Genomic DNA, 25,223 nt, shown 5'->3' with positions numbered 1-25,223 from the left:
GACACAGTCTTCCAAAAATGATTGAGGTGAACTCGAAGGAGAGAGTGAGAGAAGATCGATGACACTTGAGAGCGAGCGTCAGTCGGTACTCGAGATGTCGATGGAAAATAGGAAAGCAGTAATCTACCTCTCGATGCCTCAATGCTGCAAGCAATCCACCTGACCGACACAGAGTACTCGTACTACCCAGGAAAAATGAATTCAACCTGCTGCAGAGCTTGATCAGTGCCAGTCTGGAAGGGATATTTGACTTGCGAGGCAGTAAGCGGTGCTGAAGTCGGTACCAATGTTAGAACGCTGATGAAGGAATGGAAAGGGGGTGGAAAGTAGGTAGTGGGGAAAAGTAGGAAAGGCTGCGAGAACTGGGAAGGGCCACAAGGATTTAAGTCCCCCACGTCCATGATCTGAATAGTCAGAAGGTGGGCAGGAATCACGTCTGTCTGACTGCAAGGGCGCAGAACCCACATGCCCTACAGGCCGGCCGCCGGACAGAGGAAGAAATGGAAAGAAGATGGAGCCTGACACTCCTCAGTAACCTAAGACCGGGCCCCTGGGTTACCAATGGCTCAGGGAGCACATTGGCGTTAAGGGGGCGGTCATTCCATCCTCGGGGAAATGGAACATTAGACACCAGACTGGCGTTGGTCAGAGTAGGCAGATCCAGATTGCGAGATATTCAGTGAGGAGCACCAATATTACTCATGCGGTCCTACATCAAAGGTCAGCATGATGCGCTGGGTAACATCAAAGGGAGAAGGGGTTCAAAGTCTCAACACAACCTGTGTCTCGGGCGTAGCTATGAGGACTTTGAAGAGACTCATCCACCACCAGGTCCAATGTGAATTGGCCATGCCTCCCAGGCTGTGTGACGTCCCATGGAGTTCAATGATCGAATGGCGCTGAGTGTGATGGCCCTTTCTGCGTTGCTTGGCTCCTTGTTTACTTTGCCCCTTTTTTTCTTTACGGGACGGCAATTGGTTCGTGCACGCCGGTTATCCACCATGTGAACAACTGACGGAGACGCGCTGGCGGACAATGCCCTCAGAAACCAGACTGTAGTCGGTACGCAGACGCACATAATGCCAAATAGGACGGCCAGGTGTCTCTGGCCGTCAGACTGTCTTGATTATTTGTAGACAATCCTTTTACTCATTGTCTCCCTTCCGTTGTTTACAGTTCTCTAAGCAGGGCAAAGTCAGAACTGCCTTAAACATGCACAAAAAGTGTTGGATTCAGTGGGACAATCGGTCATCTTATGTTCGGATTCTCTAGGGCGATTTACGTTACCCTATCTGAGGGCGAGGGGACGACTGAAGACCACCCACCACTGTTGAACCGTACCCCAAAATGCTAGAATGCAAATGCGACAAAGCACATGTTACCAAACGCCTTGATGCCCTCAATCAGCATAGATGCTCCAGTGTCCTCATGTACCCTCGTGAAAGATTTAACGCCGCGCATCCTTGGGTGTCTCCTCCAAGCCCTCCTTGCCTTGGCGGCCAATCTTGCTCATGTCGGTTTCATCTGAGCCTTTGGTGGCTGGTTCGCGAAGACCAGAAGTGACGCCAGGGCCCGTGGACACATCGCCCGCAGAAACACCGGCAGCTGCTGTGGTCTTTGTGTCGGCAGAGTTGAAGTCGGACTTGACCGGAGGGTTCTCGGGGAGAGGCAGGTTGGACTTGACGGTCTCGATCTTGTCGGCCTTGGACTGAGACATGTCTGGATTAACGGTCAGCTATTGAACAATAGTCCGACTTCGCCGAAGTGGTGTGGTCGGAACCTACTGGATGTGGTGTGCAGAGAGCTGAAAGAAGTGATGTTGATCAGTCAAGTGTTGGTCAGATTCTATCCGTCGTTGTTGTTGACTTGATGTTGTCAGGTTGAGAATCGGTTGACAGAACAGGCGGGTTAAAACAATCGGCAGAGCCGTGGATCCTTCTGGCGATCTCCAAGAGAGTTTGTCGACAATCAGCATGGAGGTGATGTCACGACTGCAATGACGTCACTTCACCAGTCTTTTACATGAGCATGATACGATCAACATCTACGGAATACCTACATGCAGTACCACAATACATCATGCAGCTGCGACTCGACCTAGATCTGGTCTATCACGTCAAAACAGAAAGCCCTCCCTAGATGACAGGTCTCAGGGGCATGGAGTACATCCCGTCATCACCATATGAAATGCCTATGCCGCGAACATGACATTAACACTTTCGATACTTGAAATGGTTGCGACGCTGACCTCGTCACCAAACTAAAGTCTGTGATAGTCTGGTGCCATCAAGGATCTCAGTCCAGGCCTCGCTCCCTTCCCATCTCAGGCCCAAAAGAAGCGCTACGACATCCACATGGGACTCCGATCATAATACACTGGCGTAGCACAGTAAGCAGGCAATAGATCAAATACTTTGATATCATGCGTCTCGGCGCAATCAACTATCGAACACTCGACTCGGCACCCCCCAGCCTCTCCATCTCGATCAACAAAGGAAAATATAAGGTAGGTAGTAGTACGTACATACAAGGTAGGTCTTTGCCGCTCTCTAAATCGTGTCATTCCATCGTATTGTCATGATGATCCTCCTCCCCTCCCTCCAAAAAGGACAAAAGAAACTGTAGTAAGATGCGAGTGCGCCGAATGCATCCCGCCCAAAATCAGCCGATCCCATAAGCCAGCCAGCAAATGCTAGTGCCAACACTGCGGTAAGTCTATACACGGATCCATGGATGCTTTTCATAATACACGTCTTCCAAAACCCTGGCGAGACGAGACGAGCCCTTGTCGAGCGTGGCTGGAAAAAGCCCGACGGTCCTTATAACTCCGAAACCAAGACACGACGCCACAGACAAACGCAGTGCCATCAACATTACGGACCCCAAATTGTGTTTTATCCGCCGCCATGGAGGCCATGCACCCCCAGAAGCGCCGACTCGCAAAGCCGCCTCCTTGTAAGAATATCCGTTGTCCCCAACGCCAACAGAAGGGAAATGGTGTGAAGCAAGTAGCAATGCAGGTCGTCTAATATAACCACTCCGCCGGCAGATACAGGCGCATTGGTGTCTTGGGTGTCGTCTTGCACTTAGACTCGTAAACCGAGCATGTGCTCTCGAGCCGGCGCCAAGAAAAAAGAAATGCCGAAACCGCGGGAGGGCTCCCCTTCTCCTTCAGCGTTCCCATGCAAGCCAACATTAGCGGATTCCAAATGGCCTCGATATCCCATCCCCATGGGTATCCAGCTCTCATAGCTGACCAATTCGGCTCCATTCTACTCAGACATATTCTCCTGGTATGCCACGCCCCAAAAGTGGCGGCATATCCAGCATCTTCAGACACAAGAGCAGAGATTAGTGCTCCAAAATCGTGGGTGTTGTATAGGTGTTCAAACGTCCGTCATCTCGGTGTCGACAAGCTCGTCCACCGATGGGCCAACATGGGGACCCCAGTTACCCTCGAAGACGGTGGCGCCGGCAGTGCGGCGACTCGAAATCCATACTACCGGTTCTGAAGCCAGCACCTGCTCGGCGGTCGGGCGATCAGCGGCACTTGGCTGGATCATCCATTTGACGAGGTTGTCCAGAGAATGAGGGTCATTCGGATCCAGCATGAAGCTGGGTGGGTGCCGCAGCTCGGTTCGCTTGTGCGCCCCGAAGAGATTGCTGGGGTCATGTGTCGTTACACCAAATGAGAATGACCCGCGGCGGGGACTGATGCCGAGCCCAATGTCCTGGCCGTCAGTCACCTGGGAAATGCCCGAATCATGTTCAATCGGCAGGCCGTTGGCATCGCGGGCGATGGCACCTGCTTCGCCGCACGTGAGCGGAGGGACCGTGCTGAGGTCGCCGGCTCGGAGGGCTTGCCAGGTGGGACCGTTATCGGGAAGGAACACATTGCAGGCAATTTCGAGGATGATGAGGCCGAGGGCGAAGATGTCGGCAGGCTTGTCATACTCGCCGCGCAGAATCTCGGGGGCAATGTATTCGCGGTCACCCTCGCCATCAATGCCCTTGGCGGCCGGCCAGCTTGTTGCCAGGCCAAAGTCGCCAATCTTAAGATAACCATCGAAGGTGATGAAGATGTTGGCAGGCTTGATATCAAGATGGATGAAATCCGCCTGGTGGATAGCAGATAGTCCCTGCTAACCAGTTAGCGAAAAGGAAATTGCCGCGACTCCGGACGGTTATTACTCACCTGAGCTGTCTCCAAGAGAATCTTCCAAATTCGAAAGTCATCCAACCGACCGGCCTGTCCAACGGCTTTGAGAAATCCGTCGAGACTGCCTTCGGTGCAGTACTCGGTCTGGATATAAAGATGGCCGTAGTGCTCCCAGCTGTCGATCAACTGCACCACCTTACTCGAATGACGCAGGGCCTGCAGAATCTCTACCTCTTGAAGCTTCGCCTTGCGGTCCCTCGCGCCGTGGAAAGGGATCCGAAGCTTTTTCACGGCATAGACCCGATCGGAACTTGGGCTTGAAGGGGTCCGTGGGGTAGTCGAGAATCCCGTCAAGAAGGAGGGAGGAGCAGACGACTTCACGACACAATACACCTGAGCGAATTCACCCTTGCCAATGACCTCCGACCTGTCAAACCGGGAAACCAAAGATTCGTCGACGTCGCTTGGGCCATGTCCGTTCTGAGGAGTGATGCTCAGCCGGCGGCGGTCGGCAAAGCTCGAGAAGAGTGATCGGGCGTGCGAGTTGCTGGGGGTGGCCGGGGTTCGTGAAGTCTTTGCGTTCCCGTCCTGATAATTTGATATTGACAAACTGCTCGGGTCGGGCGGCGTCATCGAGTACCCCGCCGCGTCATGGGGTGTCTGAGGTGATACCTCCCGCATGTTCGAGGCGTCTGCGTCGGCGGCAGTGTCTGCCTTGGCATACTGACTGGCCGCGTTGTTAAGCGTAGCGAAAAAGACTGGTGAAGTCCTGGTCGGCGCAGGGGTGGCAAAGGATGCAGGGTGCGTGCGGCTCCCGGCCAAGGAAGCCAAAGAAAACCCGATGCGAGGCGACTCGTCGGGGAAGGGCGTAGACGGGCGGGAAACGGCTTCAGGGGGATGGGCGCCACCTTCCTCCTGCGCATCCATGTCCACGGCGGTCAGGGGATCAGGCCTCGAATCAACATCAGTTGCTCTTGGGTCCCTACCCAATGTAAACATGGGGCCCCGAGCGGCGAAGGACCGCGAGCTTTCAGGGGTCCCTTCGGCCGGTGCCGTGAGCGACTTGGAAAACAAATTCTTCGTCGGGGTCGGGGGGAGCTCATCTTGCGTTTCAGGGAGTTCATCGCCATCGACACTCAGCATGCTGCCCTTTCTCGTATGGACGGACCGGAGGGGCTGAAAGATGACGCTGCCTGACTTGTCCTGGGTCCCGAAGAGGTTTCCACGAATGGGTGCGGCGACCGCACTGAAAGGCGTGGACGGGCTCCCAAAGGAGATACGAGACCTCCGTCCGCCGCTGCCGCCGCCCTGGGGCGGGAAGGTGGCCGAGTAGTAGGGCTGCTTCTTGCAAGGGGTATCGGGCATCGGGGCGACTTTAGCTCCCGGGTGTTCGAGAGGAACTCCGTCCCGGTTACGGTTCATTTTTGAAACGAGGCCTGTCGACATGAAAGCCGCCTGCAACGGCCTGGCTCCTTGATAGTGAGGTGTCGCAGTCCCCTCCGAATCATGTACCGGTGGGTGAGATCCGGGAGGCAACGATTTTGACAAGACGTGCGAGAGCAGCGGCCTTTGAGTTGGGGCCTCATCCTCATGGAGACTACCAGACGAGGACTGCGAGACAAGGCGGGACAGAGGATGGGGTTGGTTTGTTGGGCGTTGGAGCGGATGAGCTGTCGCGCTTGGCAGGGTTCCCTGAGCGAGGGGATTCGTGCGCTCCTCGGGCGGGACGTATTGATCCAGCGAGAGCCTAGGCCTGGTCCGGGGGCCCGGTGTGCCAGGCTCGATCGCGAGCTGCGCAAGCTGCTTCTCGCCTGCTCGCCGGCCCAACGAGGGTTGGTTGTTACCATGACGCTGCTGCAAGGTGCTCCTGCGCAGTGAAGACGTGCGCTTTGGCAGGGCAGCAGGGGTTGGCGAGGAAACCAGGTTTTGAAATGGCGACGCGGCAGATCCAGTCAATTGGTACTCGTGATTGCCGTCCTCGTGGATATCGAAATTCTGAGGTGGTGCCGGGGTCTGGTCAAAGACCGAGACATCGCTTCCCAGGGTCGAGATGCTGTGGAGACTGCGCCGCTTCGCGACAGGGCTCCCGAAACTTGTCTGGCTAAGACCCATGGCGGCATCGCTCCGCTTAAGCGGGCTGACGGAAATCGCCGGGAACGGATCGCTGTTGTCCTCGATGAATTTCGAAACGCCGTTTTTCGTCGACCCGGAGACGTCAAGGTGCATTGAGTGGCGCGAAGGTCGCTCGAAACTACGTCGCGCCGCGGGACTCGACCGGAGAGAGCAGTCAGGAAACGCCACGTTTTCTTGACCCCGCGCTTCCGCGGCAGAGATGGATTGCGGAATCTGGTTTCCAAAATCGGGCGACGGGCCGAAAACACGCTTCAACGGGCTCTTGGGCGATAATCGGTTCCGTGATAGCGGCCGTGTCATTTGCTTTGCCCTCGCGGACCGCACCGAGAGCTTGATGTTGGGTCTGAAAGGTGTACCAACGTTCTGGAGCTGCGGCGGTGCCGAATAAGAAGTGGGAGGGAGTGCGCCCGCCGAAAGAGCTGGCGTTGCAGGAACCGTTGCAGAGGAGGGTTGCTCCAGCTGCTCATTCGGTGACGGGGTAGGCGACTGACGCAAGAGAGTCAATTTGGCTGTGGGAGATGCGATCCCCGACAGCCTGAACTTAGAAGGCGAGCGTGAGAGGGATCTCCGGAGCGACCGAACGGTTGAGCCCACGTCGACGTGGTGAACATGGGTGGGGGAGGGGAGTGTAAGTGTGCCCCCGCTTCCACCAGAGAATGACATCGTCGGTCTCCTTTTGGTATCGCAAACAACACTTGAGCGTGCGACTACCCGAACTCCCAATCCAACCACCTATGCAATGACAGACTCAGACACCGAGCAGCAATGTGCGGCGAAGAGCTGAATTTTGAGGCTCGCAGCCGACTCGTCCAGAAAGCTGCAATAGGGGTCCAATATGACGAAGTTCATGCGACACCGTCAGCTGTAAGGGCGTTTCCGGGGCAAAAAGAACGTGTCGTGCACAGGCGCAGAGGTCGAGTGCAGTTTGCAGAACAATCAGCTGCAGAAAGCGGCCAAAGATGGGCCGTTGACACTGCACTTCTCGGCGCGACACCGATGCCGATAGTATCAGCAAGTTGATGCTGTATTCCGAACGAGGATAAAGCTAGTCGACGGTTGAAGGCCGATGAAAAGAAGCGAGACGGGTTGCTGGAACCTTCGCTGGTAAGCAGGTCGTTCCTGCCAGATGTGGCGGCAATGATGCAGCAATCGAGTTCGATGGAAGGGCGCGTAAACAACGTCAGATCAGGTGCCCATCATTAGGCATCTTCGATATCGGTCGCGACTGCCTGTTACGCAGTTGGAAACCCAGTCCTCCAGAAGCTCCTGCCTGTCTTAGACGCTGTTCTTCGCCACACACATATCGCAAAGAAGGTGCGGGCGTGAGTTGTGTTGGATATCGGACGATTAAGGGCCTCCGCACGTTGCGACATGCGACGGACGGGGACAGTGCGCGGTCAAACCAGGATATTAGTTGAGATGCGATCAGCGGGGCTGACGCAATGATGGATTTGTTGATGATTTGAAGACAAGGGCATCAACAACGCGCTGAAGAATCCGAAGTGGCGATGATTTCAGGGACGAGCTTTGCCGATCGCATCCAGTGTGCAGACCAGGAACGGAACTTCATGGAGGCAGACCACGCGGCGCAGCACAAGAAAGATGGGACGCCCATTGTTGTTTACTTGGCGGGGCTTCACGCGTTTCGCGTTCAATGGACGCGTTGTGGCAAGACCCTGGCCGTGCCTGACGCTAGCAGATGCTAGCGTTGTCCCGCACCCCACAACCAACCGACAGATGAGTGGCGTGAGTGGCTTGTGTCCTTTGCGGTTTCCCCAGGTGCCGCACACCCATTGTTCCCCGAAAGCATGACGGGGCCGGAGCTGCAATTTGTGGGCAGTCGGGAACAGATGGGAAGTGACAACTGATGATTGGATGTGATATCGTCTTGATCAGCTAAAAGGAAGCTCTGTGTTTAGGTCTGGTTGCAACAAGCAGCTGACTGTTGTATTCTTCTCGGACGAGAGCTTCCCATTCTGCTACGCACCGTCAGTCTTCACCGCTCCGGACGAACCAGATGATTACCAGAGCGCGGGTTAGCGACCCTCTCGGAGCGGTGGGTTTCCCCCTCTCACAAGTGGAAGTCGAAGAATATCTACAGCCTTGGATCAGATCTCGAGCAGCATCCATAGCCAATCAAGTGTGAGGGCAAGGGCGGACCTTGGCATCTGTGGATACCGGATGCAAGGTTGCTAAACGTACACCGCTCGATTCTCCGGCTGCAGAAACCTGTTGGATGGTGGTCTCATGAGACACGCTATGTCAAACACTAGCAGAGTTCAGAATGCAGTCCCATCAATCCCCAGGTAGGAATGTAGGTTCGGGTTTGAAACCGTGGGCCGTGTCCGTTGCATGCTGCAAAACAGGGTTTCTGTGTCACAGATGTCCTGTGCCTGCCAGAGCCGCAAGACCGACTTGCCTCGTACAAAGCTTAGTCGCCCGGAAGCCCATCGCCACCGCCGCCTTTGCCCAAATACGAAACTGTCATAATGGTCATGCCGATGGCCTCTGCCTAAGCCGCCGTCAAAGGCCTCAGCATCTGGGCCAGGGCAGGCTCCCACTATCATATACTTGGATTGTTTACTTTTTCCGCGACGCGTCAAAAACAAAACACCTGTCAACAACATCCATATTCCCCCAGGATCGCGTTCAAGTGTACCAAAAACCTACATTGTCCTCTCCAAATCGGGCGAGTGGCATGAAGAAATTGAAAATATCACGCGCTAACCTGGAATCTAAAGAGATACTGCCCCATCCCGCTTTTCCCTTTCTTTTTTCCCCTCAGCAAGCCGGGGGAGGTGCCGCTCCAACCCCATCCCTGCTCCTCAAACACGGCATTTCCCTCCTCATTTCTCAACTCCTTGCTTTCCCTCGCAAACAAGCTGAGGACCAAAAGCACGAAAGCATGAAAGCACGGGCGTTCTTCATGCTGGGATAATCCCGAACTTCTGAATGGACGGCTCACCGCCCATAATCCTGATCAACAAACGACCCATGGAGAGATGGGTACAGAAGATCGACGGAACAATGCAGCATCCCGCATCTATCCCGTTTCCTTGCTCTCTTTCGTCGCTTTATGCGACAAGACCTGCTACATAAGGTACTTAATGTGGAGTTCCGACGACAAACTCTACTGTGGTACCTTATAGCCGCGCTCACAAATGCAGAGCAACCATAATATTGCCGTCTGCTTCATACCGTACTATCTCTCACGCTGGCGACCATCCAATTTCCAGATACTAGTATCCTGGTCCTCGATCCCGTCTCTGTGTACAAACCTGAATATCCATAACTGCAGGTAGGCTCCCGAGATTTGGTGTTTCCGCATGTTCAATCCTAGTCTAGGCGAGCCCCTTCATCTTGCAGACGGCACAACGCGGGGTGGCTGCATGTATCCGTTCATATAACCAGAAATGAAAGGATTTGATGGACTCGAAAATGCATATGGGCGCATGAAAATTGCTGATTTCCATTCATACTTGGATATCCCTTTGGGCATTTTCCTGTCCTCCCCTTTCCCCGTGTCCGAATCCAGTGACTTGTAAACAAATAACTCTGTAGATGGTATCATATTAGTCTCGCTAAGGCTTTTGTCTGCCCATCCACATCCCCCTGCCGAAAATCCACGGCGAGCCTTCTTCGTGCCCTCCTCGACAATGTGTTCCGGTGTCCTGAATGATCTCTGGACGTCAAACCTCCAGCAAAGTCAATGTCCGAAGTCAACCCTCCGGTAAAGCAGAAGTCAACCCTCTGTTGCAGCCAGACCACCACCAGCAACCCTAGTTAATCTATCCATACCAACTCATCCCATCAACAACACCACTTCCACCCCACCTTCAAGATCCCTTTTCAACCATCTCACCCCCCATGCAATCAAATCCTCCCCGTCGTATTCACAATCACCCAAGCCGCCACCGGCTTAACCTCCGCCCCTTTCTAGCCGAGTTAAAACCAGCACCCCACAGAAGCCGAGTAATTCAGTCACCCGCGCCCAACAAGAGACGGAGCCGGAGCCGGAGCCGGAGCCGGAGGCGCCCAGAAACACCGCATAAACTCAACCCACCTCCCAATATCCCCATTGAGCCGCTCCAGCAAGGCAGCCACGTCCTCGGCCTTCCTCTGCCTGCCGTTGCGCGTCACCAGGTTCCCGTTGGCTTCCGTCAGCACGTTCTGCGACAGCACGTGCACCGCCCCGTTCTCGTGGATTTCAAACTCCACGTCGGCTGATGACGCCCTGATATTGATATTGTTGTCCTTTCTAAAGGGGAAGGACACTTTGAGGTGTGGGACGGGGTCCATGGTCAGGGTCGTGTCGATGCGCAGCGGAGGTTCTTCTTCGTCTTCTTTAAAACCCTGCGTTTTCTCTGGATAGGGAGCGGGAGAGGCTTCGTTCTTGATGGTGGTTGGGTGGGCTGTCATGTTGAAGTAGGCGGTCTGGTTCGTGATGATGGTGCTTCTCGTGACAGGGGTGGGAGGTGGTTTCTTGTCGGCTGGGTCGATCCAGTCTTCAACGTCGGGCAGTTCCTTGAAACTGTTTTCTAGAAGCGTGGCGAGGAAGACATATTGCCGCAGCGAGGGAAGAATGGAGATGAGCTGCTGCGGGTGCGAGAAAGTCATGCCCGTCAGCGTCCGGCTCGGTTCCGGTAGATAGACGTAGAGCGACGTGGCGTGCCGCTTGAGCGAGTATTTGCCAGGTGTCGCATCCTCTTTAATTGGGGTTCTCTTGGTGATGGTGATACTTCTGGAGCCGCCTCCGTCGGGGCCATGGCCCGGGGGGTATGGGAGGACAAGGCTGTCAAAGGTGTCCACGGTCATGGGGTGCTTAAGCGGCGATTCGTCCAGCACGCAGCCCATTTGCCGGAGTTGAAGCCATATGAACTCTGGGATGTGGACGGGGGGGTCGAAGGTCGCGTGAAACGCGACGTCCGGGAGACGAGGCCCGAGAAGCGACGGGTCGGGCTGCATCGGATCTGCCTTGGTCTGGTCGGACATGGGAACGAAGGTGCTCTCGGGCTCCAGCCAGTCGATGATCGGCGTCAGCACTCCCGTGGCGGTATGCAACTCGCCCGGAAGTGGTATCTTTGTCACATTGGGGCCAATCCACTTGTCGGAGATGCGAACAGGGTTGACGACAGGATTGAGGTGGTTGACCTTCAGAGGAGCACAGTCAATCAGGATGCTCCATCTCCGTTTGCCTATCTCTTCGGCCCACTTCAGCAGGTTCGGCTTCTTGAAGGGGATCTGCCAGTCTTCCTTCCAGTACTCGAGCGTCATGCCCACGCGCCCCCTCGCGTTCATAATTGGCCTTCCACTTTTTGTGCAAGTGACGAGGTTCTCGAGATAGTGTTCGCGGGCCCTGGCTTCGGCCGAAGCATCCTCGCGAGCTTTCTGCAACTCCCACGCGTGGAGACGGCACAGGCTTTCATAGATTCCAGCAACTGCCTCGAACAAGTTAAGGCCGGGCATGATGCTCAGCTTATCCAGAACAGCCAACCGCTCAAAGTTGGCGACAACGTCCTCGAGCGATTTGGTCAGCGGACTCTGGCCTTTGCGAAGCCGGAGGTCGTTGAAGAGAATCTCGCCGGCGGCTTCAGCATGCCTGCTGACAATCTCGGCCGAGTCGGGGAAGCTCAGTGCCACCGACTGGACAACGTCGTTGCAAAACTCAATGAGCAGTTCAAGCGTGGAACCAGCTATGATAAGGGTCCTCTTGCTATCGCTGCCCTCCCATATGTGTTCCAGATCGAGTTTCTTTGCCAGTCTCTCCAAGCCAGCCTCACTGACCAAGCCTTTGCTCCGCTTTGGGAAGGTTAGCGACTTGGGCGACAGTTCGGGGTCCTCAAAGGCTAACGTACACTGAGGATAGCAATGACATTATCCAGTTTCCTGGCCATCTCATCCTCCTTAGATGTACTCAGGTTATTGAGAGTCTGCAGGCCGAGGTCCAAGGCAGCATTAATGTCCATAAGGGCAGCGGCAGTCGACGGACTGTCGAAGTTAACGGAGCCCATCATGGAGCGACCCAGGGTTGCGGGCGACGACTTCTTAGTTTGTTGCGGCGATGATCTTGGGCCAAGGGGAGAGAAGGCGGCCTGGTTGGCTGAAAAAGGCGTCGAGACCGAGGGGGTCGCGGCAGCACCGTGGGGAGGCTGCGGTGTCCTACCCTGCGACAGCGGGTTCTGCTTTCCCGGAGTTGGTGTTGACATGGTGTTGTGATGCTGGTGAACGTTTTAAGAAAAAGAAAAAATATAAAGGATGGTCCTGTTGGGAGAGAATCTCAGAGGTATTAACTGGATGCTGTGATGCGCTTTGTGGCGGGAGAAATGAGAGCCGGTCCTTTGCTGTTAATGCAGCGTCAGTCCAGCTCACGGTTTGAGCAAGAGCTTCGACGGCACCGGCGCACTCACACCTGGTTCCAGAGGCCTGACAACCTAGTCAAGTGCAGTCGAATGCGGGAATTGCGTTGCTGATATCAGCAGCGAGCAAACCGCGGTTGGTACTTAATGAGCAGGTCCATCCCGTCAGATTGTTAACACTCCTCCCTATCCCACATTACCTTAAAGGATAGGACCTTTGGAGATGGAAAGACGCCGTCAACAAAGAAACTGGACCTGTTTGCAAGCGTAGACAACCCCAACCCTATGGTGACTCGCACAGCAGAGGCATGCAACTGAGCGGATCACAATTAATTATGCACCACGGCCGGTGGTCAGCAAAGGCGCCATCGTAGTCGAGAACAAAAACTTCAGAGCAAGCAGTCTCTCTAAAGGAAAACGTGACGAAAATTAGAAGTGCCCTTACGGATACCAGTTGATGCTTCTTGGTGCCAGACCCGCTGAAACAAGGCCCCTGTCCCTGTCAGCACGCAGCAGGGGCTTAGCTCGTCCCTTGGAGATCTAGTTTCCCAACAAGCACAGGCGCCATGAACTTCTCAGCGCCGTCATCAATCCACAAGCCGCTCCCACAACCCCCGGCATCGGCATCGCAATCCCCAGCAGCGCAATCTCGGCAATCTCAGCACTCCCCATCGGTACAAGATCAGCAACAGCAGCTTCAACAATCCCAGCAGCAGCAGCAGCAGCAGCAGCAGCAGCAGCAGCAACAGGCCCCTCAACCGGCGCTCCTCGCCATGAACGGCATCAACGGCGCCAACATGCCCGGCGGCATGGTCCCGTTTCCCGCCCCGGCCGGCCATCAGGCTGAGCTGAACTACATCTACGGCATGGTCGAGGAGCTGAGCCGGCAGCTGGCCGAGAACCAGCGCACGCTCGAGGAGGTCGTCGCCGGCGTGGGCCGCGTGCGCAGCCGCGCCAGGACACACTCGCTGAGCAACGACGAGCTGATCAGCTCTGCGTCGGACGAGGTGAAGGGTGCGTATAGCCTTTCCCGTCTATGCAAGTTTCACTTCTGATACTAACGCGAAAATGAATCATAACAGCCCAAGAACCCAACCTCGACACACTTATCTCCATCCTCTCCGAAGCCCTCGAAAAAGCCAAATTCTCACGCGACGCCAACGCGGCCCTCGCCTCGCAGTACGCGTCGGTGCTTTCGACCATGCTGAAACAGTTCCATGACTACAAGGCCCGGCATGTGGCCGACGTGGCGGCCTGGCACCGCAGCTACCGCGCCCAGCTGGCCGAGGCGCGGGCCGAGAATTGCGCGCTGCGCGAGCAGATCTGGGAGATGCAGGCGCGCGCGGGCCGGGCCAACGAGCTGCTGCGCAGGTTTCGGAGCCGCTACGATGACGATGCCGCGCGCTGGGAGCGCCGCGTCGAGGCGAAAGCCGTGCGGCAGGAGTTGCGGTTCTGGAAGAGGATGGCGATGCCGCACTTGAGCGAGGACGACCCCTGCTGGAGCGACGACGACGATCTGATTGATGTCGCAGAGAAGAGGCGGCTCGAGGAGATGAGCCGGTTGGCGGCGCAGCAGCAGTTGGCCGCAGCGGCAGCCGAGTTGGGGGATATTGTGGGTGGTGGTGGTGGTGGTGGGGTGGAGGACGGCGATGTGCCGCCCGAGGTGCCGTCCGTGCCGGGGATGGGTGGGGTGCCGATGCAGAGGCAGGATGGGGCGGTGATGCTGTCGATCCCGCCGCCCAGGCCGTCGAGTGTCGCGAGTAGTACGGGGTCGTCGGGGCAGTAAGTGCTACGGAGCCATTTGTGCTCCTAACTTCTGTACGAACATGAATGTTGTTATGGGTCATCTGCATGGGATTGGAGTCTTGATGGCGCCGGTTGAGGACATGGCGTTGGGAAGAGAAAGTCGGGGGTTCCTTCACATGATATCCCTGATAATGTAACAAGAGCTTGATGAATATGCCTAATTTGAGAGGCAAGCAGTTTCTGTGCTTAGCCCGAGTTCTGGGCCCAATATTCAAGAATGCTGTGTAATCAAAGATACTGAAGGCGAAGCGTTAAGAGGCCAAGCTGTGGGCGATGGCGGCACAAGGTGCTCTTGAGCCTGTATGTCTCCTCTGCTGGCAGATGTGCTGTTACTCTCAGCATCTCGGAAATGAAGTGAACATGAGAGCAGGACATTTGGCTCTCCTCACAGCATCAAAAGTGAGCTCTAAACCGCAAGGCGACTGAAGCCTGATGGAGGAATAAGATGAAAACACGACAGTTCAACATGGAATCGATACTCCCAAATAAGGTAACTAGCACACGTAATCCGCTTGCAAAACCATCTACACCTATGCGCATTGTATAAGGATGCTATAGCTGGCCTTTGACAATTGATGCGTTCCGACGCTGAACATGGTGGTCAAATCAAGTTTAGATAAGCGTGAGCATCGTCCAGGGGCTCTACTTTGTGAGAACGCCTATGATATGCGGCATGGTGAAGTACCAAGGTTCGCCATCCAGCTGGCACAGGTCAACCTCGCTCCAGGCACCGGCGCCTTTGATCCATTTGCCTGTCTCGCGGCACATCTCACACCCGCCGATGAATTGAGGCCAGAACAAGTTCAGCAAGGCTAGAAACGAGAGGCAAACAACTTGTCAGCCAAGAGGGGAACAAAAAGCAATCTCACTCCCTCCCAACACACTCTCGAGAGCGTTACAAGTGATAGCTTACTCACCCTGATACAACCCCATCCCCCACCCCTGCTCCTTAAAGCACTTAACATGCTCGTACACATACCACCGCCCGCCAGGCTTGAGGTAGCCGTACAGCTGCTTGACATTGTGCTCCGGTTCCGGGATGCTGCACAGGCACATGACAGTCACGATGCAATCCACACTCTCGCGCGGGACGCGCCCGGATGCGGCGAGGTCCTCAATGCCGACGGGCACGATCTCGTAGGCCCCGTCGTCCAGCTCCGCGGCGGCGATCTGGCGCTTCAGGCCCGCGTGCTGGGCCGGGTTGGGCTCCACCCCGTACACCTTGGTGATGCGCGGGAGATAGCGCGGGCTGAAGAGGGAGGTCCACATGCCGGATCCGGGGCCGACTTCGAGGACGGTGCCGCTCACCGGCGGGTGGGCTGTCCTGGTTCCGGTTTCGTTGTCGGATGGAGGAGGGTGGATATGGCCGGCCTGGACGCGGCCCTGGACCAGAGGGATGACGTTCTTCTCTGCATTGGCGCGGACATCGGGACCGACGCGCGCCCAGAAACGGCCGAACCAGGCGGCTTGTAGCCGCGGCCAGGAGAGGAGGGTGCCGAAGTCGCGGGCGAGGATCAGGGACATGACGGTTGAGGGCAGGTAGGACGCAGCGCTGCCCATAAAGTGGAAGGGCTCCAAGAGGGCCGCTAGCGGCAAGGGAAGCAGCTGAAGCATTTTGACCGTTGCAGCTTTGGGGAGGCCGTGAGGGTAAAATTGGTGAAAATAATATGAGGGTTGACTCGGGTGATAAAATAAGGGAAAGTGAGACGAATTCCAGGTTGAAAGGTGAACTGGGAGAGGCCAAGTCACATGTTCAGTTACATTCTACCTCTTCTCTTCCGCGCCGCGGGTTATTACGCAAAGGTATAAGTGATGCGGAGTTGTATTGATCCTCAAGGGAAGATGGAACTTCCAGATCCGGAAAACAAAGGATGTAAGAGGGTTAGGGCTATGGTCTAGCTTGGGAAGATATCCCTGTCAGCAATCAACAGGCTTGGCAGATTCAACCAATCAGGAGGGCCCAATGCTGATGAGGTCAGCCTGGCGCAAAGTGGCCACTCGGACACGCTGGCTGCAATGTCTCAGGCTCTCTCTGCAGCGCATCTTCTTGCCTCATGGATGGATGGCTGCGTGTAAGCGACTTTGCATCCTTCCAACAAGGCCCTGCAATTGCCCGCCACTACGCCCTCGGCGACTTCCCTAACACTGCCATTTCTCGTCGCTCGTTACGGACCTCGTTCGGATCTGATCGGTGCATACACTCGGCCAGTCGACACTTGTACATTGTACCGCCATCAATTGGCATCTAGAATTCAAGAGAGGAGTCTAGAGGACAGCCAGAGCGGCCGCGGCACAGACACCATGAGGCTTCTCCGAACGATTGTGCTGTCTCTCCTGACGCTGGCGCAACTCGCGCTTTGCGCAGAGGACTATTACAAGGTGAGATTCAATCCCCTCTGTCTCAACACCGTTGCGGCCACTGCGCCTTTCATCTGACACGCCGTCAGGTCCTCGGCCTCAACAAGCAAGCCACCGAAAAGCAGATCAAGTCCGCCTACAGGCAACTAAGCAAGAGATACCACCCAGACAAGAACCCGTAAGCCCTTCTTCTTCAATCTCCCTCCTCCCTCCCATCACCTCACTCTCTAATAACACACACGCCCTCAGCAACGACCCAACAGCACATGACAAGTTTGTCCAGGTCTCGGAAGCCTACGAAGCCCTCTCGGACGCCGAGTCCCGACAAATCTACGACCAGTACGGGCACGAAGGCCTGCAACAACACAAACAGCAACGCGGCGGCGGCGGCGGCGGTCACCACGACCCGTTCGACCTCTTCAGCCGCTTCTTTGGCGGCGGCGGCCACTTCGGCAACCAACCGGGCCAGCGGCGGGGCCACAACGTCGAGATCAAGGTTACCGTGCCGCTGCGCGACTTCTACAACGGCGCCACGACCGAGTTCCAGTGGAACAAGCAGGAGATATGCGAGGAGTGCGAAGGCACGGGCGCGGCCGACCGCGTCGTGCACGCCTGTCCGGTCTGCAACGGGCGCGGCGTCCGGACGGTGCGGCAGCAGCTGGCCCCCGGCATGATCACGCAGGTGCAGATGCAGTGCGACGCATGCGGCGGGCGGGGCAAGAGCATCAAGCACCGCTGCCCCGTCTGCGAGGGCCAGCGTGTCGTGCGCAAGCCCACGACCGTGACGCTCACAGTACAGCGGGGCATGGCGGACGGGACGCGCATCGCGTACGAGAACGAGGCGGACGCCAGCCCGGACTACGTCGCGGGGGATCTGATCGTGACGCTGGTGGAGAAGGAGCCGAGTCTGGAAGGGGAGGACAACCCGGACCGGGTGGACGGCGTGTTTTTCCGGCGCAAGGGCGACGACCTGTTCTGGCGCGAGGTGCTGTCGCTGCGGGAGGCGCTGCTGGGCGACTGGACGCGCAATCTGACGCACCTGGACGGCCATATCGTGAGGCTGGGCCGGAAGCGGGGCGAGGTGGTGCAGCCGAATCACGTCGAGACGGTGCCCGGCGAGGGCATGCCCAAGTGGCACGAGGATGGCGACAGCGTGTACCACAAAACCGAGTTTGGGAACCTGTACGTCGAGTACGTCGTCGTGCTGCCGGATCAGATGGATAGCGGCATGGAGAAGGAGCTTTGGGCCCTATTTCAGAAGTGGCGGGCGAAGAAGGGGGTCGATTTGCACAAGGACAGCGGGAGGCCCGAGAAGCCGGTTATGCATGACGAGCATGAGCATGAACATGAACATGAGGAGTTATGAGAGGGTTTCATGTACATACAGACAGTTGCACGTTTAGAAATGTTTGGTATAGATATACTACGCACCCAACCTGTGCTGAGCAGGCATAAAATGGATCGTCGTTGCATTCGTATTCTTGTAAATAGTACCGCAGTGTAGCCCAAGCATCGCATCTGTAACCAGACAAGAACATACAAGCATCGTATCTAGGGTAAATGACGAAAAAAAAGAAGAAAAATCAAGGCAGTCAGTCATAAGTCATCAAGCATAATCATCACTCATCCCCAAGTGTGCGCCCTGTCCACTCCCATGTCATACGGTTGCTCCTTCCCCCTTCGCCGCCGCCTCCGTTTCCTCTCCTCATCATAGCGGTCATCATCATAATCATCCCTCCGCCTGTCGTCCGCATGCCTACTACTCCCCTCCTCCCGCCTCCGCCGCCGCCTACCCCAATCCTCATCATTATCATCCCGACTCGTCTTCTGATCCCTTACCAAACGATCCGATATCCTCCTCGTCCCTTGTCCCTCGCCACCACCACCACCTTCATCCGCCGTCGCCGAACCACTATGCAACAAACTCCCGCTCAGAATGCCCCCGATCAAACCCCACCAACTACCCCTACCTTCCAACACCCCCGTAACGCGCTGCACAACCCGCTCCACCACCTCGGCATCCGTCCCCGCCACGCCCCACTCACCACGCATGTTCAACCCCCCCTTGTCGGTGCTACCGCGAGGACTCCGGTACTCAAAGTCGCCGCGCCGGCTGTGCCACCCCCGGGAAGAATAAGAAGAAGAAGGTTCAGACCCATCATCAAGAGGACGGCCCTGCGCATCAAACCGGTCCGGAAGCATCTCAATTACTTCCTCGTCATCCGTCTCGGGAGGCTCAGAGAATGAAGAAGCAGTGTCCCTGTTGTCGCGCGACCGGAGAACGGGAGGAGCCAGGGCCCGGTCCGATGACGGGTCCGACTTACGGCGGCGCCGGCGTGATGATGTGCTGCCGGGTTCCTTGTCCGCTGATAGTCCCTTATCCCGATCTTCGTCGCCGTCGTCGTCACTTTCGCTGGGTATGTCCTCGGTCTCGGACTTGCTTGCGTGCTCCTCGTGGTGGCGGCGGAGTGTGGCCGACGACTTGGGCGACAGGGGGATGAAGACGACAGATTTGGGCGTGCGAGGCGCGTCTTCTGGAACGGACTCTGAGGCCGCAGGAGGAGGAGGGCGAGGATGAGGAGGAGCGTATGCGACGGATGGGATTATACCATCTATGAGCACATACTTGGTCAGTTCAGGCCCTCCAATCGCGGTTGGATGATGGTCTTGTCTCCCAGGGCACCATCGAGAGACGACGCACCCTTGTCAACGGAGCGAACGGCAGCGCCTGGTTCTGGAGTGGAACGACCAACACAAGAAGCTTCACTCACATGTTCAGGGCCCGGGCGGTCTGTCGGTGGAGGCACGGCGCCCGTCGTTGTGGCTGAGTTTGGGGGCGGACCCGGCATGGGCGGGGAGTAGGGTGTGTAGGCTGTATCCGGCGGGTATGGTGCGTAATGCTGGTTGAGATTGTCGATGGGGACGTTGGGATGTTGAGTGAAGCCATTGGTTGAACCCGGAGGCGCCGCAGGGGGAGGATTGTAATATCCGCCGGAAGCGTGAAGTGGTGATGGCGCCCGGCGACCATAGTTGTCGTAATCATCTGCGGGGACATCGTCTCCGTAACCTTTGACTGGTGAGCCAGCTATCCCACAAGGCACTTGGAGCGGTGTTACTTACGCCGCCGGTCCCTTTCCCTCCCCTTCTCCCTCTCCGTCTCCCTTTCCCTTTCTCTGTCCCTCGCCCTGTCTCTCTCACGCTCCTTCTCATCCCTCTCCTTCTCCTTCCCTTTGTCTTTCTTATCGTTGTATTTTTTGATACCAATGGCTGCTGCGCCAGCTGCCGCAGCGCCCGCAGCGAGGTCCCGCAGCCTACTCCCGCTGCGCTTCTTGGCCGTCTTTTTATCACGGTCCGTCTCCGCCTCGCTATCTGCAGAATAGTCGTCGTCACCCCTCGATCTGTGCCTCCTCCGGCGCCTGCGGCTCCTGTCCTCTGCCGCAGAGTCATACCCCGCTGCCGCTCCTCGCCCCGTATCGTGCCCATACTCTGGGTACACGGGCAGCGGGTGGGCCCCGTACTCAACCATGCCTAGCTCAGGATCAGCTACCGAAGGGTCACCGTCGGGGTACGTGGGTCCGGACCGAGTCAAGCTCCTACTCCTGCTGCGGCGGTTGTAATCGCGCGCGTCGCGGTCGTAATAGTCATCATCGCTGACTTGGCGGTCAAGCTCGCGCTCGTGCTCTCCCTCCTTCTTCTCCTTGTGACGGTCATACAATTTCTTGGCGCCGGCGCCTGCCAGGCCAGCGGCCAAGATCTCGGCACCGGTGCGGACGCGCGATCGTGAGCGACTCTTGCCGTTTCTCGTCTTGCTCTTGTGGCGGTAGTGCTGGACCAGCCCGGCAACGGCTGCCGTGCCTAGGCCGGCCTTGGCAAGAGATGAGGCTCGGCTCTTGGACCGCTTCCGGCTCGGCGACCGGTCGCTGTCACTGTCGCGGTGGAGAGCCCGGCCACGGGTCGCCTCCTCCTTTTCAATTTTGTTGCTCTGGTAGTACTTGGCGGCCCCGGCAGCTGCAAGAGCGACAGCGGCGATGCCCAGGCCGGTTTTGAGCCTCGAATGCGGCGGGCGTGAGCGAGACCGAGAGCGTTCTCTCTCCCTCTCGTCTTCGAACCGCTCCTGGTAAGCGCTGTGTGCGCGCCTCGCGACCTCGGTGCCAAGGGCGCCAAGCGCAGCACCGGCAAGGACCTTGCGGCCGCGGTGTTGCTTGAACTCACCTTGCCCGTCGCGCTTTGAAGCAAGAAGAGCACCGATACCGGCTCCAGCTAGAGCGCCTTCAGCCAGATGGCGCTTCCGGTGAGGGCTGCTCGATTCGCTGCGTTCTCTTCGAGTGACGGTGCGCTTCAGGTAGTAGCCGTCATCCGATTCGGCGTCACTGTAGCCTCCGTGGTGGTGGTGGCGGCGATGGTGGTGATGGTGGTGGTGACGGTGTCGATGATCATCATCATAGCGCGCAACCGCGACCTCTTCCTCGCGGAGCTCTCCTCGGTAAGGGCCAATCTCACGAGATTCGCGGTGGTAGTAGTACTCCCCATCGCGCGATCCCCGGCGAGCGACAGTAATCTCCCTGGGTTCTTGAGCTTGTTCCCGAATCACAACAGTTGCTGGAGGAGCCTCTTGAACAATGATCTTCTGCTCCGGAGCGCGCTGGCGAATGACGATGGGAGCGGGAGGTGGCGGGGCGGGTTCATAATACTCGGTCTCCTTGCGCCAGCGCTCAACCTCGGCAGTTCCGCTGGGGTAGCCATCATCGCGGCGCTCTTCGACCCGGCGTTCAACGCGAACCTCGCCACCGTCCCGGTGCTCGACTCTCTTCTCGACTCGCACCTCTGTCTCCTTTTCGTCGTCCCAGTACGAGCGGCGCTCCCAGTCCCTTGGCGAGTAGACATCGTTGCGATCGACTCGTTCAACTTCTTTGGTCGACTCGTACACCACCCTCCCGCGATCTCTGTCGCTGCTGCGATGGTAGTCGTCGTCACGGTCCCGCTCCACCACCTCTCTCTCGACCACAGTGCGCGTTCGCTCGGTGGGGTATGGGAGGTCCCGGTCATCGCGCTCGATGACTCGCTCCCGCTCGACTACCGCACCCCGGGGCCCGTCCCCGCGATACTCTACCCGATCAACCCGGGTGTAATGCTCGTCTCTGGGTTCGCGCTCACGCTCGCGTTCAATGACCTGGCGCTCAACATAGGTTGCGCTGTGGGGAGAGGGGTCGTAGGCAGACCGGGGTCGCTCAGGAATGTAGAGACGATCGATGATCTCGTCCCGGCTGGAACGGCGAATGGGGGCATAGCGGCTGCGGCGCTCCTCCTCAACGATGTCGACCTCGCGCTCGACCCGCTCAACACGGTCCGGCGTCACCTTGTAACGGCGCACTGTCGTCCTCTTGTAACCCTCGTCGGAGGATGGAGAGGCGTCCCGCTCCCGCACATAGCGGGACTCGCGGTACACCTCGGGCATAACGGTTGGTGAGTGTCGTCACACAAGGTTCAAAGTTGTAAGAGGTGATCTCAAGTCAGTGCAAACCAGGTTGTAAGTCAGCACAGGAGTGTAAGGGTATTGGTTTCGCGACTCGGGTATCGCAAGAAAAAAAGGCAAAAAAAGATGAAAATCGCAACGATGTCAGTAACAGATGAGTGGAAGGTGCAGAGTTTCCAAGCAAAGGCAGGGTGGGAGGGAACAAGGCTGGGTGAGTAAGGGAGGGTGGTATAAGAGAGGGGAGGTGGATCGTAGGAAGGTGGGAAGCGGGAAGGTGGGCATGGCCGCATGAGATGGCTGGGGTGACGGGTTCCAAAGCAAGCGAAGCGCCTGCCTTTTGCTGACAGACTAGGTTGGCCCACAAACTGCACACTGCTGATTACTTGCAGCAGGAGAAGCTGCATGGTTCACTACTGTAGCATAGTGGACCAACTGCGGCGCAGCTCGCACAAGATGGCTCATCGGGTTCTTCGGTTCTCGACCATCAACGGTACCTTAGAACCCATGGACGTTGGCCAGTGACAGCGGCCCGTCCAATGACGCAGATTCTCTCGTCCCCTAAACTTAAGGCGGCCTCTTTCCACGAGAGAGGCACCGTGAAAACCCTCGCACCAGAACAGAGGGAAGGGCCTGCAAAAGCGGCCTCGGGTGAGATGTGAGATGTGGCTCCCAACAGATTTCGGGCGCCACGGTTTCCATGGACCAGATTGTGCCTCCCTCAGTCACGCCGCAATCGGGTGCATTCTGAGACAATGATGGCCGGAGGACATAAGGTATTTCACAAAAGGCCAGCCGCTGTCTCAGCCGACGGCGACGAGGTTGAAGACACAGCGGTCCGCCAGCGACTGCCACAGGCTTGACAAGTTGGAAACCGGCGGGTCTTGTGCTACCATCAGGAGACTCTCGTCGCCTGTCACACTCGCGGAAACCATACAGATTACCTCATGAAGCGTCCACATCTCATGACGCTTCGAGAACACGGTGGCAGAAGGGGAAGACCCACGAGGCTTGCAACCATGTCCTGTGTCCACGAGGTTCAAGTTCCGGTTCCGTCGGCAGCCCCACCATCATCCAGAACCCAATACGGGACGCCGGGTCTGAGGCGCAGCCTTGTGACCTGGTCACCAGTTACTGCTGGTTCTGGCAGTCATTGGATTTGGGACAAGGTAGCCGAAAAACACCGCCGCTCTTCATCTCAGGTTCTTTTACTTCGAACGATGGGTAGCTCGAACGGGGCCTCAGCTCTGAGATGCTAACAGTAGAAGCCGTCAGGTGGGTTTGTATGACGCGGGGAGGCAGCATTGACCGAGTTTCCAACTGGATGGATGCATTGCGCAGCGAATGAATTCAGGTCAAACACACCTGTCGGCAAGAGAAAAGCCATTTCGTCATCGCGACCGATCAGGGCACGAAAAAAGTAGGTCTTGGCATGCCAAGAAAAGCATGTTCCAGGCCCTGACCGATATTCTCAACCCAACGCCTCTACGAAGCACGAGGGAATATTTGAGCTCTCTAGAAGTTTCTGGCGCAAATGATCAAGGACACTTAAGATAGTACAATCCCAGGATACGAGTGAGCTAAGCAATGTAGTCTGTGGACGTCTTTGGCGGCTGCCCGAGGCTCATGGTGGCAGCATCAGCCCATTCTCCTTGACCTCGACAGGAGGTAGGCCGAGCACCCCGTCGAACTCATAGAGATATGATGACCGCTGGACGAGTAGGGATAGCGTTGGGGGACGCGGGTCTTTGAATATCAACAGTTCACAAAGGTTTGGTTATGGCGACCCGAACATCCAACCCTGATGCGTACTGTATCACCAGGGACAGCAGGCCTCGCCCCTAACCAGCCTCTCCCCTTGTGTCAAGCCTTTTTAGTGATACCATGCACAGCGCGCAACTCGAGGCACCTCGTAGCCTGGTAGCAAAGAGGGGAGGATGGGTGACTACACCGGACGTGGACTTCATTGGATTGCCCGCTGTGCTATGGCAACCTCCTCGTCCGTGGCCTAATCGGCCTGCCACGGACCGCGACCTGGAAGCTGACCCAGAGTAATCCACCGCTATCGAGCCCACGGGACCAGTTGACTCGTGCCAATCCGGCCCGACCATTGTTGATCAAAAGCGCATCTTCAAATTCCGTGTAAAGCTACGCCGATGAACCAGGATCCCCAATATCATAGCCTCCATCCCTGTGGTCGTGTGTGCGAAATGCCGCCGCAAATCCATGCAGATTTTGGAAGAACAAAGGGAATCCGAGGAGTCAAAACCACGCCCTGCCCGAGTCGACGCCAGCTTAGTCGAAGAGACCGAAACCCATGTCCTCGTCCGACTCCTCCTTCTCTGCAGCAATGTATCAGCAATCTGCCTATACCAGCGGGCCCAGGTCGAAGCGCGCGGGGCCAGAACTCACCCTCCTCCTTCTTAGCCTCCTCCTTGGGCTCCTCAGCAGCGGCGCCGCCAGCAGCAGCAGCACCACCAGCCGCAGGAGCAGCAGCGGCACCACCACCAGAGCCGACGTTAGAGAGAAGCTCCTTTACGTCCTTGCCCTCGAGAGCCTGCAGTGCAACAGATAACCCCAGTCAGTCACCTCGTCCGTCCCGTTTCCTCGCATCCTGATCGCGAACTCGCTCCATCTCGGTCTTCGTACCTTGGCGAATAATGAGGCCCAGATAGGCTCGACATCCTCAACCTTGGCGGCCTTGATGAGGGTCGAAATCTTGTCGGCCTGGGAGAGGGTGCAAAGTTAGCTTTCCCCAGCTCAAATCGAGGTTTCCGGGACCCTGCGCTGTTGCGCCCGGGGTTTATCGGGATCGTTTCTTACGGTGATCTCGACACCGTCGTCGGCGAGGATCAGCGCCGCGTAGGAAGTGGCCAGCTCAGCGGTAGACATTTTGACGGGTGCTTTGTCGAGGCGCGAAGTGCTGAGACTCGAATGGGCT

The 25,223-nt window shown here is 56.9% G+C and overlaps 9 protein-coding genes across 9 annotated transcripts; 3 read left to right on the top strand and 6 right to left on the bottom strand.

The window, feature by feature from the left end:
• Positions 1–1,215: 1,215 nt before the first annotated feature.
• N657DRAFT_623677 (uncharacterized protein) lies at positions 1,216–1,847 on the bottom strand. The gene is made up of 2 exons (XM_062790691.1): positions 1,785–1,847; positions 1,216–1,719 (listed from the first exon to the last, which is right to left on the bottom strand). The coding sequence occupies exon 2, from the start codon at positions 1,715–1,717 to the stop codon at positions 1,448–1,450; it is 270 nt and encodes an 89-aa protein (XP_062645111.1). The 5' UTR covers positions 1,718–1,719; positions 1,785–1,847; the 3' UTR covers positions 1,216–1,447.
• A 1,347-nt stretch (positions 1,848–3,194) lies between these two features.
• Positions 3,195–7,424, bottom strand: N657DRAFT_126103 (kinase-like protein). Its single transcript, XM_062785834.1, has 2 exons — positions 4,196–7,424; positions 3,195–4,139 (listed from the first exon to the last, which is right to left on the bottom strand). Exons 1-2 carry the CDS (start codon positions 6,953–6,955, stop codon positions 3,387–3,389), a joined length of 3,513 nt encoding a protein of 1,170 aa, XP_062645110.1. The 5' UTR covers positions 6,956–7,424; the 3' UTR covers positions 3,195–3,386.
• A 1,107-nt stretch (positions 7,425–8,531) lies between these two features.
• N657DRAFT_126113 (uncharacterized protein) lies at positions 8,532–9,439 on the top strand. Its single transcript, XM_062785835.1, has one exon. It carries the CDS (start codon positions 8,577–8,579, stop codon positions 9,228–9,230), a length of 654 nt encoding a protein of 217 aa, XP_062645109.1. The 5' UTR covers positions 8,532–8,576; the 3' UTR covers positions 9,231–9,439.
• A 342-nt stretch (positions 9,440–9,781) lies between these two features.
• Positions 9,782–12,744, bottom strand: N657DRAFT_623672 (uncharacterized protein). Its single transcript, XM_062790690.1, has 2 exons — positions 12,148–12,744; positions 9,782–12,091 (listed from the first exon to the last, which is right to left on the bottom strand). Exons 1-2 carry the CDS (start codon positions 12,496–12,498, stop codon positions 10,274–10,276), a joined length of 2,169 nt encoding a protein of 722 aa, XP_062645108.1. The 5' UTR covers positions 12,499–12,744; the 3' UTR covers positions 9,782–10,273.
• Positions 12,745–13,421: 677 nt separating this feature from the next.
• On the top strand, positions 13,422–14,434 carry N657DRAFT_578171 (uncharacterized protein; the record flags this gene model as incomplete). Its single annotated transcript, XM_062789301.1, has 2 exons — positions 13,422–13,662; positions 13,731–14,434. The coding sequence occupies 2 exons, from the start codon at positions 13,422–13,424 to the stop codon at positions 14,432–14,434; spliced, it is 945 nt and encodes a 314-aa protein (XP_062645107.1).
• A 481-nt stretch (positions 14,435–14,915) lies between these two features.
• N657DRAFT_648162 (S-adenosyl-L-methionine-dependent methyltransferase) lies at positions 14,916–16,277 on the bottom strand. The gene is made up of 2 exons (XM_062793470.1): positions 15,372–16,277; positions 14,916–15,266 (listed from the first exon to the last, which is right to left on the bottom strand). Exons 1-2 carry the CDS (start codon positions 16,066–16,068, stop codon positions 15,097–15,099), a joined length of 867 nt encoding a protein of 288 aa, XP_062645106.1. The 5' UTR covers positions 16,069–16,277; the 3' UTR covers positions 14,916–15,096.
• A 218-nt stretch (positions 16,278–16,495) lies between these two features.
• N657DRAFT_648161 (DnaJ-domain-containing protein) lies at positions 16,496–18,324 on the top strand. Its single transcript, XM_062793469.1, has 3 exons — positions 16,496–16,833; positions 16,902–16,990; positions 17,062–18,324. The coding sequence occupies exons 1-3, from the start codon at positions 16,756–16,758 to the stop codon at positions 18,176–18,178; spliced, it is 1,284 nt and encodes a 427-aa protein (XP_062645105.1). The 5' UTR covers positions 16,496–16,755; the 3' UTR covers positions 18,179–18,324.
• Positions 18,325–18,435: 111 nt separating this feature from the next.
• N657DRAFT_682980 (uncharacterized protein) lies at positions 18,436–22,267 on the bottom strand (the record flags this gene model as incomplete). The annotated part of the gene is made up of 3 exons (XM_062796535.1): positions 18,436–19,424; positions 19,514–19,879; positions 19,933–22,267. 3 exons carry the CDS (start codon positions 22,265–22,267, stop codon positions 18,436–18,438), a joined length of 3,690 nt encoding a protein of 1,229 aa, XP_062645104.1.
• A 2,310-nt stretch (positions 22,268–24,577) lies between these two features.
• N657DRAFT_578009 (ribosomal protein 60S) lies at positions 24,578–25,174 on the bottom strand (the record flags this gene model as incomplete). The annotated part of the gene is made up of 4 exons (XM_062789290.1): positions 24,578–24,624; positions 24,695–24,839; positions 24,932–25,009; positions 25,106–25,174. 4 exons carry the CDS (start codon positions 25,172–25,174, stop codon positions 24,578–24,580), a joined length of 339 nt encoding a protein of 112 aa, XP_062645103.1.
• Positions 25,175–25,223: the final 49 nt, after the last annotated feature.

Source organism: Parathielavia appendiculata (genome assembly GCF_033297405.1).
Source record: "Parathielavia appendiculata strain CBS 731.68 unplaced genomic scaffold N657scaffold_12, whole genome shotgun sequence".
Classification (NCBI taxonomy): domain Eukaryota; kingdom Fungi; phylum Ascomycota; class Sordariomycetes; order Sordariales; family Chaetomiaceae; genus Parathielavia; species Parathielavia appendiculata.
Note: the sequence above shows the minus strand (reverse complement) of the source record. Positions and strands in the feature narration are given on the sequence as shown.